Source organism: Centruroides vittatus, unplaced genomic scaffold (genome assembly GCF_030686945.1).
Source record: "Centruroides vittatus isolate TY-2023 unplaced genomic scaffold, ASM3068694v2 scaffold_324, whole genome shotgun sequence".
In the NCBI taxonomy this organism is placed as follows: domain Eukaryota; kingdom Metazoa; phylum Arthropoda; class Arachnida; order Scorpiones; family Buthidae; genus Centruroides; species Centruroides vittatus.
This window is the reverse complement of record NW_027122701.1, coordinates 4,701,652-4,716,481: the sequence shown is the minus strand read 5'-3', so window position 1 is coordinate 4,716,481 and position 14,830 is coordinate 4,701,652. Positions and strand designations below refer to the sequence as shown.

Here is a 14,830-nt window from a genome sequence, read left to right as displayed (position 1 = left end):
CATAATTTACAAAGAATTTCAATATGAAGCAACTGTTTATAACAACAGATAATATTAAAAATATAAATTAGTTATGATTAAGTCCTGAAATTAAAGGAATCAGTTGATTACCAATTATTTCAAAAAATTCATATTGTATACTACAATGCAATTATTGAAGTAAGGCAGTGATAAAGTAAAAAATTTATTTATAGTTTCATAGCATTATTTCCAATAATTGGCAGAAAAAAATTTGTTGTGTTTTTATTAATTGACTTGTTATATTCACAAAAGGTAATCATTACTTATTTTTATTTTTAAGAAAATTATGATAATCAGAAATGATTACTTTTAAGATAAAAGAAATGGAATATATTCTAATTCAGTAAATAAATATAGTGGTTTTGAAAGGAAAAAAATACTTTGCAATTAGGTCTAATACCTCTCATAAAAATATTATAACTTGATGTATTTGTGTTCACTGCAGTATAGAATTGCATGATATAGAAAATACTGTAGTTAAGTTTTACATATCTGTGTGTGTTAGTATGTTTTTGCTATATCATTCAAAAAAAAAAAAAAATGTTTGTATGTAAATTGAGATTTTTTTAGAATTTATTTTAAAAAATAATAATAAATTCCATTCAGAATAAATGTTCATTTTTCATGCTGTTGGAGAAAATTAAATCACGAATTAAAATCTTAAAAGACAGACACCATCAGGACTTGGATAGTTTGATTTTTTAAATTTTCCTTCTTTTAAAAGGTTATAGAAGTTTGATTTAATAATGACATCTAAAATAAAAAAGAGGATGAAATAGGAAGCACTTTTTAATATTATTTAAGACTTAAATGACAAGAAAAGTGTTGACAACATGAAAAAGTATTATATTTTTAAAAGTTTTTTGATAAACAGGGTTACATAAGATTTGATATTAAATATTTATACTATTTAATTAAAGTTTATTTAATACATTATGTATTTTTTGTATGTGTATTTTTAAAATATGAAACCTGAAGAATTTGTTTTTTTAAAATAAATATAGAACATTTCCAAAATAGTATGTACAGTACATTTTTCTTAATCCATTATGCTGTCTTGATGCAATGTGGTATGGAAATAAAGTGTTTCCTCTTGATGTCAGCAAGATCTTTTTTTTGTACATGCATTTGTTTTTGTCTGCACAGATGCTTTTCTTAAATAAACAAATTATAGCTATATTGTAAAATACTGAAAGATAATCTCCAGTTGCAACCTGAAATTTTAAGAAAATGCTAGGGTGCCAATCTTTCAATTTTTCTGAACATTGTATGCACTAAGCAGAGTCTGTGTATCATGGATAGGAAAAACAACAAGTAAATTCGAAAAAACATAAATGTATTTATATTTATTAACATGTTTATGTTTACTTATTTAGCAGCATTTGTAAAATATGTTTTAATTTTTTAAAATATATAAATTATAATATAAAATTTTATTTCATTCCATTATAACATTGTAATTTAATAAGTATTTCTGTTAAAGTTATTCATCTTTCCACGTAGGCACTAAGAGTACTTTTCCCCTATACCCGTCATGAGTGTGGTCAAGTCTACAATAGGGATTCAAAATGGTGAGAAACTGGGTCTGATACATCAATCAAAACTAATGAAAACTTCTGAGTGTCTTGAATTTGAATCCAGATATTCAGAATGATACCTTACTATCTCAGCTATCTGGTCATCCTCATTAGATTATTAATTTTGTTAAATCTTACAAAAAGAATTAGGCTTAATACTATAATTTTCTTATTTTATAAAATTAATGCATCTCAGTTTACTGTTAAATTTTTGATTGAGTAGTTATATCACTTTCTTCATTACAATTTTCTGTAGTATGAACATCACTCTATTCTTAATTCACTTAGAACAGGAAGCCATCATTTTATTGTTTGTTGTAGAACTTAAGAGTTTATTGAAGATTGTTGAAGATTATAAAAAGATTGTTTCAACTACTGACTTTTGCTCCTTTCAGAAATACAAAAACTATTTAGGAATATATTTGATGCTTTTTTATTTTATGAAACAAATTCATGAAATTCGTGATGCTTTTATTGTAAGATAAATATAAAGGTTTGTCCTACATACAAGAATATTATTTTTGATATGTCGAAAGAGAAAATAAGAATACAGCCTGCTTTAAAACAGATGTACAGAGGTTACAAAATTAAGGTAACATTGAATGTCAACAAGTTCAACTAATTGTCCATTTTTATTGTCAAGGTCAAAAAATTAATTGGTGGCAGCAGTTAACATTCATTGTTGCCTTAATTATGGTAAAATTAATGTATCTGCCATTAATCCATATGTATCTGCCTTTAGAGCAGAGCTCTAATCTGTGTGCCACAAGATGATGCTATGTATGCTGTAGTACAATGCATTCAAGAGTAGGAAAAGCACAGAGTTTATGGTAGGCATATGAATATGATAAATACATTTTCATTCAAAAGGGACAATAATTTGTCCACTACATATTTATTGCAATTGACATTTGTGACAGAAGAAATTCTAACAAGCTTCAAACTTTTACATCTTTGCAGTCATATTTCACAATCTGTACATGTGTAAATTTGCTGAGTTACAAGTCACAGTTGCCATCTCAATTTTTGTGAAGCAACAAGTAGATGATGTGTCTGCCATGTATACTTACAATCACAAGATCCCAATCATGTGCTTTTCATGCTAGGACTGCATGATACTTTGTCCAGGATGGTTTCTGAGTTATTAAGAAATAAAATTGAAATAAGAATATCAATTATAATTTGCTGCTTTTGACTGCAATTTGAAAAAAATTGTAGATCTATAAATTCCCACTGTCGTCTGTCTATCTGTCTGTCTTTCCTTAATGTTGAGAATGTAGTTAGGTAGATGAAAGATGTGATCAGATATGGAAACCTTAGGGACAGGAGGTCTCAATTAACTATATATGAACTTCCAATGCAAACTGGAAGCCACGTTATTTCAATTCAAAAATTTCCCCTGAAAGATGTTAGATAGATGACTGGCATGATTCTACTGTTAAAGGAAAAGTATGATAAATGGGGCAAGTCACTATTAATTTGAGATAGAGAGAATATATTTTAAATTGAATAAATTAAAAATATGATTGTTACAATGTCAGACTGCAATTTTTAATGTTGCAATAAATAATTGCTATTTTAAAAATTTTTATATTATCACAAGTAAAAAAACAGTAAATCAGTAATTTTTTGGTATGTACTTTGTAACCTGTATTTTTTGTATATTTTTTACTAGTGGTGTGTCATCGAATTTTGGGTAGTACTTAAGTGTGCTGTGAATGAGAAGAGCAGCATCATTATCAACATAATAAAATAATTGCTTTTTACATATACTGTAAATTTATATTGTTATTATATCAGAAAAACATTTTTATTTTGAGAGGGAGGAAAAAACATATATTCTAGTGAATTCATCACATATTTAGAATGTTTTCACGAAATTATAATTTAAGTTGCTGTGTATTGTACTAAACTGATATATACACTTTTCCTTTCCCAGATGTTATATATAACAGGGAAAGTATGGTGATTGGTCAAACAATGACCCCCAGATTTTTACATTTTTGGACTTAGGACACCGTAAAACGTCAAGAAATGCAAAAAATTTCAAGGGTTTTTTAGTGTGTGTGGGAGGGCACGATTTTGTTCACCAAATTTGAAGCTTTTTTAACTCCTGTGCTTTTTGTCGAAAATTTATGAAATTTTGCAGGTAGGTTTGTTTATTGGGTGATTGATGCTATTAAATTTTTATAATTAAAGGTCGAGGAAGTGGGGAGATAATGGGGGTCGTAAGTATATACCCCCATTAGGGCGGACTTAATGATGATTTTACTCGTTATTAGCATTTACAAGTTTTTATAAAATCTACCTCTACCTTCACAATTAAGCATTTTATAATAGTTAAAGATATAACAGGTTTTTTAAATAAAATATGATAACAGATGGTGCCACCAAAATTTTAAATGTTGCCGGAAAAGTTGAGCAACTCATTGCTAGTTTATTTTAAAATTATATACTTTGTCAGTTTGCTGTCGTAACAAAAGTTTCCTAATATATGATTGTTTTTTTATGATGGTTCTCTAAGGCTATGATTATTAAATGGTTATTACTTGTGATGACTAATATATCCAATAATTATTGGACATACACTAAATTTGATATGGCTAATTATTAAAATTTATATTGGATATTTTTTAATGTGAATATAAATATGAAAAAATTTAATTTAAAAAAATAACATTTAGAATTAGCATATGAACACTCAAATTTTTAATATGTGAGTGAATATATAATCAAACCAATAGTCTATTAACTATATTTTAGGTAATTGCTATATATGTGTATATACAGGATTTATACAGGATTTTTTGGATTTTTTATTATGTATTGGCTACAGAGGAAATTTGTAAAAACAGTTATGTATAAAATTGATAATGGATTTTCTTACTTTCAGGTAAAAGGATACAATTCATTCTGACTATGATTTAAATCTGGCTCTTTCTGGTAAATTGATTTTCATAAACTTAACCAACAGCATAATTGCAATTTTTATAATAATGTAATTATTTACAGTGATTTTTGAAGAATCAGTTTTTATTAATATTTCTAAATAGAGAAAGTAATGTCATGTTTAATTCTGTTAGGTAAATAGGATTTGCAACACTTTAATTGGTAATGTTGAAATGGATTGTACTTCTACTAATAGAACTAGATCTTAGTCATTCTGTTATTATTTATCCAATCATTTATATATAAAATAGTTAATAAATTGTAACATTTAGCAGTTTATTGGTTTGAAGCACTGGTGTCCAAACTACAGTCTTTGGACCAAACCTAGCCCACAGCACACATTAACCCAGCTTGAAAACATATTTGACAAATTGCTTATAAACAGGCCTATTTTTAGTATATGTGGAATATATGAAATATTTGTGTATATTATGTAAATAAATGGAACATTTGTGGCTCACCTACTTATGACTTATGCACAGTTGCCTTGCCAGTTGAAAAGTTTGGGCACCACTGGTTTAAGCAATTCATGATACATTTAAATAGTAGTCAAAATATGAGGTTTGAAAACTATATATTTTTATATTTACTTTTTGAATAAGAACATTCTACTTTTTTAACTTTAAGACTGTAATTTAATCTGATATTTATAGAAACCTAATTTTATTATTTGATCCTAATACAAACTACATTAATTATCATAATCTGGCACACAAGCTAGAAAAGCTAAATTTTACTTTATTTTTTGTGGATTTTTATCAATATATTATGGTGTGAATTAAAAATAATTGTTAAAAACTGTTAGATTCATTTTTGAATGATACAATTATTTCTTTATATTTTAATTATGCAAGTATTTTAGAAAAAATAAACTAAAAGTTTTTTAACATTTATAATTTTCTATTTAATTATAAATTATTAATTTTAAAAATAGTACAAATAAAAACATCTAATTTTTTATTTTAGAATGATATGGATAGTTTAGTAGATGAACAAGGAAGTACTTTACACATTGGAGATAGAGCATTATCGTCTCCAACTTCACCTGGTGGCGACAGAGATAATTTACCTGTATCATCATCTGGATCACAAGTTAGGTCTAATGGAGCTGTTCTTTTTACAACACCAAGTCAAGTGAATCAAGTTCGAAAAGCAGTAATAAAAATATTTTCAATTTATTTAATTATATAGATATAAATGTGTAGTTAATGAATCTGATGGCAGTACTTCCGGTTGCCATCTTGTTTGTGAATGCTATGCCGCAAACAAGATGGTGACCAGTTCAACTACAACCTACACTGGCTTTTAAAGAAAAATTTCCACTCACAATTTAACATATTTTTATTTTCTTTCCTTCAGTTTCTTCAGTATAGAATATGGTTCTGCTAATTCTTTCATAACATCATTCTTTCCCATCATAGAACTTTTTCTGCATTCTTTCTCTTACAATTTTCAAATTTATTGTTACTTACTTTTGGGGCTGAAGATACAATTTCTGACTCTTTCCAAACTGAAACATGTCCCGCTCTTGAATAAACCTTACTTGTATGCTAAACAAACAGATCAAAACATCATTCTAATTTTTTCCTTTTGCTTATATCAATCTTGTCGATTTCGACAATCATTTCCAGGTCCATCAATTTTTATTCAGGTCAAATTATACTATACATCATAATGTGTCATATGAAATTTGCACAGTCAACAGCTGTTTGACTACTCAAGCCCCACAGCCAAACAGATGGCCTGTTTGGTTGTGGGCATGTTCAACATACATTCTATGCCAAATAAACAAAAAAAATAGTTTTTCAAGAAAATTTTCCAAATTTAATTTAAAAGTTCCTTCAAATGACGAGCTGTTCATTTTACATTTATAACATCTAAAAGAAACAGAATCACGATCCTTTCGATAAATTAATTTATAATGACCATAACAATTCAAACAATCACATCTACAGGTTGCAAACCAAACTTTATGGCAAACTTAACATCTGATGAAATTCTCTTGTCAATATCGATTTCAGGAAAATCTGATTCTAAAAAGTGAAAAAAATCTCTTGAAGTACTTTTGCCAATAAAACTGTTGACCTTTAACTAATTCTGCCATTATAACAATAAAGAAAATATCAAATATGAACTTTGAAAAAAAATTATTCAAACAACAAGAAACAAATCTTTGAAACTGAATAATTAAATTACACTTAACAGTTATAGAATGTTAAGAAATTAATCAAGAAACCAAATGATGTTAGAAATCTTGTAAACTATTGGCAGCGACACCTACATAAAGATACAAAGTACACTTGTCGAGATTCCTGAAGTGCAGCCATCTGGTTTACTTAACTACACATTTATCTTATTTCTTTGTTTATTATTTATAGGTTATGATTAGTTAAGATAAATTTATGTTGTTATATTTTTTTTTCAGAAAATTATATATAATAAATATATCACAATTCTTAATATTAATTATAGATAGTATGAAAATTATTTTTCAAAATAATAAAAAAATCACTGATTATTCTTACCAAGTAAAGTGATTCATATACACTTCTATTAATTAAACCTAACATTAGCTAATATTAGAAAAAGCAAAATAAAGTGTTGTAATATTTTTATAATTTCTAGTTAAGAACATTTTTATGTAAAAGTCTAAATGAAGTATGATACATTTAATCTTGAGTACATTAGAAACTCAATAATTCGTCACATCCGGGACTGGGGATGATGAATTATAGAAAATTCTAGGAACAATAATTAAAACACAGTTTGAAATACTTTTGTAGTTTTAATTAACACAATACATAACTTATAACCGATTTTTTTATAAAAATTTTTGAAAAACATTTTATCAAAGCTAAGAATAGAACTTAAAAAAAAATACCTTACATACTTTTTTAATTAAAATGTTGAGAATTAGATATGTCATCATCATCATCATCATCTTTATCTGCTTCTTTGTTTGAATGAATAATGAACAAGGACATCCTTGTTTGTTACTCATTCTATTATTTCATTGCCATTCAAAATTTTGTATTCCAAATTTGAGCTATCCACATTCAGCCAGTCATTTACACCATTCTGTTCTGTTTAGAAAATGTCATTACACATCCAAGAAACATCATCTGGCAATTGTTTGTTTTCATTGGTGTTACTTTCATTAAGTGCATTTAATGAATTGATGGCCAAATTTTGTTCCAACTTTGAGACACTGTTTCATTTGGAACATTATTCCACACTTTGGCAATATTCAAAATTTCATGTTTAATAGTGTATTATTTCCAAAATTCATCCAAACTCATACCCATATCACAAGAAATAAAATGAACAAATATTTTTTGGTAGAACACTTCAAATTTTCAATTACTCCCTGATCCAACAGCTGAATTATAGAGGTTGTGTTGGGAGGAAGAAAGATGCATCTTATATCTTTATCAACAATCAAGTCATTAAATGGATGTGCTGGGGCATTGTCCATAATTAAAAGTGGTTTTTTTCTGATAAATTTTTAGATTCAAGATACAATTTTGCCTGAACTACAAACACATCACAAAATCAGACTGAAAAAATTTCTTGATCCATCCATGCATATTTTTAGCCATAATGGACTATTGTGGTTGTTGGCATGAATCTTTTGCTCTCTTGTGATCTCAAAAAAGGAAAACTTTTTTGCCTTTATCTCAAGACGGATCTCCATGAAATGTAAGAAAATGAATGGGACACGAAGAGAAGGTTTCAGGTGAGTCAATGAACCAGCTGATCTTGTCTTATATAAGTGCCAAAAAGGAGATTAATGTTCAAGAAGGAATTCGACTGTTGTTTAAATTGTAAGCTTCTTCAAATAGTAAATTACAAATTCTTTTAGAGCATAGAATGCAAGCATGGATTGAAAATATAGATACTGCTTTGGTAGTTCTTGAATCCAGGCTCTCTGTCTTTGAAACTGATTTGTTGAGAAAAATTTGTTAAAACTGATAAATCAATTATGGAAATTGATGCAATAAGTAATCAGGTTAGAAGAAAATTAATGAGGTTAGAAGATAAAGAAAGAAGAAATAATATTGTAATCTCAATGTTAGAGGATAATGATAGAATGGACAATAGCTTATGTGAGGTTCAGAAACTTTTTAACAATAATTTAAAGGTTATAGATGTGAACATTAAGCATGCTTCTAGAATTGAAAAATATAAAGCAGAGGGTAAAAAGATCAATTATTTGTGAGTTGATCAGTTTTGAAGATAAATTAAAAGTGTATAAAAATATTAGTAATTTAAAAGGTTTAAGTATATTCATTAATGATGACTACTTGACAGATACAAGAACTATCAAACAAATTAAGGCTCTACAGTAAAGAAATGCATTCAAGAGGAGCTAGGAATGATAAATTGCGATATAACTGATTAATCATAGATGATAAGACATTTGTGTGTAATTATAAAGGTGAAATTATCCAGACAGATGGAGAACAGTGTTTTTAGCAATATGGTTTACAATGATAAATAGTATGATGAAAAGGATAAGGATGACAAATATAAAATGTACTTGTATAATAATGATATGAAACTTCTATTTTATAATATCGCAGGTTTAAATAATAAATATTTCCTAACTTTTGGAATCTGATATATAGGATGTGTTCTGTCTGATAGAAACATGGCATACATCTTGCAATTGATTCAATGTTTTCTAATGATTATAAAATTTATCATCAGGTAGCATATAGCTGTGAGGCAACTTGTGTGATTCCAGTGTAGCAGCTCTTCAGTTGTATTCTTGCAACGTGTCTGAGTAGGAGCCAGTTGTTGACTGTTAAGTCCTTTCTTCTTGAGTGACTTGACACATGCTTATACTTTTATCAATAGTCTTATCTCCAAGACTGCCTAAGATTGTCTGCAAAGAAATTCTTGGATTTACCTTGATTTACCTCAACTGTGTATAAACAAAAGAAAAGAAAAGTGTGTTTTAATTCAGTTTAGTCCACAGGCTTCTAAGTCAAGGTGTAATAAGTCTGAAAATTATTAGGTGGTTTTATAGCCATAACAAATGGATTATTTTTGTTGATAAAAAAATTTTTTATATGCTTACTGTATTTTGTTTTGTATTATGTTTTAGATTTTAATTTTAAATGATTCTAAATACTACACACTACAATGACTAGAGAGCATGTTCCCAAACAACAATTCTCATTAAAATTGATTGTCTAAAGTTGTGATCTAGTAAAGTAAGAACAATTTTTAATGTAATAAATAAACAAACAGATAGCTTATTTATTGTCTAAAGCAGGGGTAACCAAACTACGGCCTGCAAGGTCAGCTCATCCTGCCTGCCACCATACTGTGCCACAATTGAGCTAAAATATAATTATTTATATGGAAATATTATAGATTGTAAATAAACTTACTATGTAGAAAAAATTAAAATAAGTGTAAATAAAAATGTCAAAATTGGTCCAGTCTGATTTTTGCATCTGATAGTAATATAATTTTTAGGAAAATCAATGAAATAAAACATTTGGCGACTTCGAATATCAGAGCACTTTTTGTGTTAGTATCTGCAATGATGTTTCTAAGAAAAGCGCTTATGAGCTTGTTGCAGCAATTGTGTTTGTGTATTTGTAAATAACAGTAGCATGCAGTGACATTTGATGATAGGAAAGGTGTGTCGGTCCTGGATAAAATCATTGGAAGTGTCATATGATATTTTGCTATGTAGCATCCACGAGCTAAACCATGTGAAGTTGGTGCTCTGTATAGCGCATGCGCAAATGTCTGTAATCTGGCTGCTTTACACAATTGAAATATTTTAGCTGCGGAAGCTATCTTGTATTTAACAATACAGTGCTTCCATTGAGAATATGCATATACGAATTTATATTTGAATATACAATAGCAATCTTATCATTGTTTTTCATATGTATAGAAATTTGTAATGAAATACATAACAGGTTATAATAAAATATTAATTTTAATTAATTCAAAGTATGTTTAAATATGAAAATAATTGCACAATATGTATTTATATTTTAGAAAATACAAGGGAAGAGGTGCTTCCACAGCTTCCATGGATGGCACGCCACTGGTAAATAAATATGTTGGTTGTCTTTATTTTTTGTATTCAGTGTGCTGCATTGAACAAAATGGTTATGTGGCCCATGCTCGTCATTCTCTCAGTTATATGGCCTGCTGTGAAAAAAGTTTGGTGACCCCTGGTCTAAAGTATTATTAATCAGGTTGCACTGCATAGGGCCAAAATTGCCACTTGGTGATATATTTATTAAGATGGCGATAAAAAAAAATAATACTGGAGATTGAAGTGGCAATAAAATCCCAGTCTGCTTGTTTTGACATTCAGTGTGAACTTGAATCCCAAATCACACTTCAAGAAAAACAGCAAAATGTCTAGCTTCTGTACAATGGAAGTTCTGTGCACCACACATCTAGTGATTTCATGACATCACATGGCAAGTTCAGGAAGAAAAGTAGGAAGCGATGTTGAGAACCGATGCAATGCTGCCTAGCATTTTCAGATTGGGATTTTTTATCGATCGACAGAAATTTTGGGGAATTGTTTGGATTGACTTTTTTCATTTTGATCCTTTTACAGTAAACTAAAACAAAAATTTTGACATGACAGAACCTGTGAAATACTGTTTAAAAATTGTGATCAAATGTATTATACAGAATTATTCATTAAAAAATTATTCAAAAATAGTTCCTACTGCTAGCAAGGGGGAGGGCCAGATGTCTGGGTCTCTGATTTGAATGAAACTTAGTGAGCGCACAGCCTTAAACACATGGCTCATTGTCCAAATAATAGGACCCACTTCTCAAGCTCCAGTGCTTAGCATCTTATTCACTTGGCTGTTGCTACACTTGGATATGAAACTTCCAAAGATTTATAAGCTAAACACTAAATTTTCAGAGGCCATTTTTTTGGAAATGCTTGAAGAGTAGGTCCTATTATTTGGACAAGGAGCTGTTTGTGTTTAAGCCTACGTACTCACCAAGTTTCGTTCAAATTTGAGACCTGAATGTCTGGCTCTCTCCTTGCAAATGAGTTTAACATGTTACTTTTGCTTTCCAAATGCCAAATTGATGAGGCTATCGGCACGTGCGTTAATTAATAAGTAAAACTGGTGGCAATAAATAATTTGAAGTGGCAAAAAAAAATTTTAAACTGGCAAAATGGTGGTGATATTTTTAAGTTTTCCAGAGTGACGGAGTGTTTAATGATGGTAATATTAATTAAAATAATTATAACAGTGACTAAAACAAACTTTTTAATTTCTAACAGGTAGGATCAGGTGGTTCTACAGCTCAAGCTATTGCTCTACCACAACCAGGTGGTGCAGTATCTATTGTCCATGTAACTCTTCCTAATCAACCAGTCCATGTTCAGTCTGTCATACAACCTGGTCCTAATCAACAGTCTGTTATTCAAACTACTGGTGGTAATACTTTGCAATCAATGCAGGTAAATAAAATATAAAATTTTGTTAAAAACTATTTTTATGGTTTCTCTGTATTTGATTTTTTTTTCTTTTTAGTATTTTTTGTTTTTGTTTTATTAACTAATAGTTAAAATGCATGCAAAATTTTATTTATAAATACTTTTAATTTTTAAGTTTACATTTCATTTCCTTACTTTTTTATTTTATTTAATTTGAAAATAAAAATATTCCATGTAGAAAATAATACTAATAAATTTATCTGGGATTAGTTTTATATTTTTATGGGGAATATGTATATATATCATTCTAGCTGCCTAAGAATGTGATACTTTTGAATAAAGTTACTCAAGGTTCTGTAATCCACAGTACAGATGGAGAGGCAGGCGTTCATCCTGTACAGGTATAGTATTTTATTAATTTTTCTGATACCTGTGCTATTGAAAAATTGGGATATGTTGTTATATTTTGAACTTAATCAATACAGTATGAAAATAACAATTATATGTGTATATTGTTATTCTCAAATATACATTATATAGATTATTTATCAAGGAAATGAAATGTAGTTTGAGTTATTGAATGGGTTTTAAAACATGAGAAAACAGCTAGTTCAGCCATTAGATATAATAATGTATATGCCAAAAGCAAATGTTATAGCAATGATTATGATATGATAAAGCTTAAATTTAAATTTCATTTTAGTTTGCCTTCAGGTATTATCATGATTTAAATCAGATTTTTAACTTTTATATGAGGGTTATTTTTTTCAACCTCCACTGACCCAGAATAAAAAAACAGGAATGAAGAACAAAACCACTTTATTTGTAGAAGGTAGTTACAGTCTTGACCTATTTTTCCACATAATTGTTTTTTCGATTCATGCATGACATCATACTGTGACTTTTGTACACCCATGTTGAAGAACATTGCCACCTGGCCATTTAGTCAATCGTGAACCGATGCCTTTCTTGCACCAATTAATCCACTTTGTCCACCAAATCATTGGTCATCACACACTTCTCCCTTGACCGTCCTCATCATAAACATTGTTACATCCTTGTTTGAATTTCCTGCATCATTCATGCATGCATCCATAACTCAGGAAGTTCTTGCCATATACATTACACATCCTTTGATGAATTTCACCTTCATTTAGCCCTTCGGCCTGTAGAAATCAAATTACTGCTTGTTCTTCACAGTTGGTGGGAGACTGGATTGGTGGTGCCATGTTTACATGTTTACTGCACAGTAGCAAATGTCTAAAATAGCTTGGCACAATGCTAAGTGGTGAGGGAATGTATTATTCACTAGGTGTGCACCCTGTCCCTGTCTCATATGCTTCCAATTTTTAATTTTTTTTTTTTTTTTTTTTTTGTGCTTTAGTGGAGGTTGAAAAAAATAACCTGTGTAATATGCAACCTTATGTAAAATATTTAAATAAAGTTTATTTTAATATCAAGTTTTCAGAGATATTAATGTTTCTTGTTTTGATAAAAATATTAATTAGTTATGGTAATTTTTATTATAAGTAATATACTGATTAACTTCTTCCCTATAATTTATCACAGATAATTGGTAAAAATTAAAAAGATAAAGTGGAAGTGCATATATATATTCTCATGCTCATGATCCAAACCAAAAAAGAGGAGCAGCAGACAAAAGGAGATTATAATCTTATAAACTATCCATTCAGCAACTTTCTCCATATCTTCTTGTCCAGACACTCCTCCTTTGCTTCAGATGCACTCATGCCTCTTATAGCACACTTCTTCACATTCTCTTTCTGACTCAACACCACCTTGCATTTGTTCAGAAACTCATTCACTTGTTCCAAGCAAGACTTTTTTGGCCTTCCCTACTCTGCTTCCCATCCATCATCCCCATGTATACTGTTTTCAACAGTTCTTTTCCTTTCATTCTCTCAACATGGCAAAACCATCATAGGGCCAATTTTACCATCTTTTCAACTATATTCCCTTTCACCCCACATGCTTCCAGCACTCGTTCATTTCTCACATAGTCCCTTTTCCTTATTCCACACACTTTTCTCAAATACCTCATCTCACATGCAGTAATGCGACTCCTGTGACTCTTCTGTCATATCCAAGTTTCACTACCACACACAAGCACATGAACCACAATACGCCTGTACACAGTCATTTGCAAAGTGGAAAAATATTTTAAAATTATCTTTGTCCCTATATTATAGAATCAGGTATTGATTTATATAAAAAAAAATTTCCCTTTGAAATGTATATTTTTATGTATTGTGATGATAATTTTAATAGATATATTCATTAATTTTGAATACATATTTAAAAATGTACTTCTTTAACAATATAGTAGTTTCTTGAAAGTGATAATATCATTATAAAGAACATTTAAATACACCATCTACCTGGAAAGTTTGCAACTATTGTTCAAAGAAATCCAAAAGTAAATAGAAAGATTTTTAATCTTTAAGATGTTCAACATAGTAATTCTGTCTTGATGTACTGTTGGAAACATTCATACAAGCATTGAAAGCTACTTGAAAACTCTTTTATAATTCTATTCATGGTTGAATGTCTTCTAAATCATTGTATTCTTTATGTGCATCTTGAGCAATGGAAAGAGGAAAGTCACAAAGCACAAGGTCTGGCAAATACTGGGGATGAATGAGCATTGGGCTTGTTTTTGACCTAAAAATGGGCTGTACTAGCCCATTTGTCTGCACAATTTCAGCCAAATGGACTAGTGCATTGTCATGAAGCAGAAAAAAAGATCTGCTTCTGTCCTTCAGGGCAAGCATGCTGAATCCTGTTGCAAAGATGTTCCAGCACATCCAGATAGAAG

The 14,830-nt window shown here is 29.3% G+C and overlaps 1 protein-coding gene across 8 annotated transcripts in view; it reads left to right on the top strand.

The window, feature by feature from the left end:
- LOC136988161 (cyclic AMP-dependent transcription factor ATF-1-like) overlaps positions 1-14,830 on the top strand; it is a 64,214-nt gene that overhangs the window by 17,864 nt on the left and 31,520 nt on the right. For 5 of the 8 annotated variants that reach the window (XM_067285988.1, XM_067285984.1, XM_067285983.1 and 2 more), the window contains 3 exons: positions 5,514-5,702; positions 11,839-12,018; positions 12,306-12,395. In XM_067285988.1, coding sequence (XP_067142089.1) covers positions 5,520-5,702; positions 11,839-12,018; positions 12,306-12,395 — 453 coding nt within the window. In that variant the 5' untranslated portion in view covers positions 5,514-5,519. Of the gene's footprint in view, positions 1-4,491; positions 4,542-5,513; positions 5,703-11,838; positions 12,019-12,305; positions 12,396-14,830 lie in introns of all 8 variants that reach the window. The other 3 variants (XM_067285986.1, XM_067285987.1, XM_067285990.1) reach the window with 2 other exon arrangements.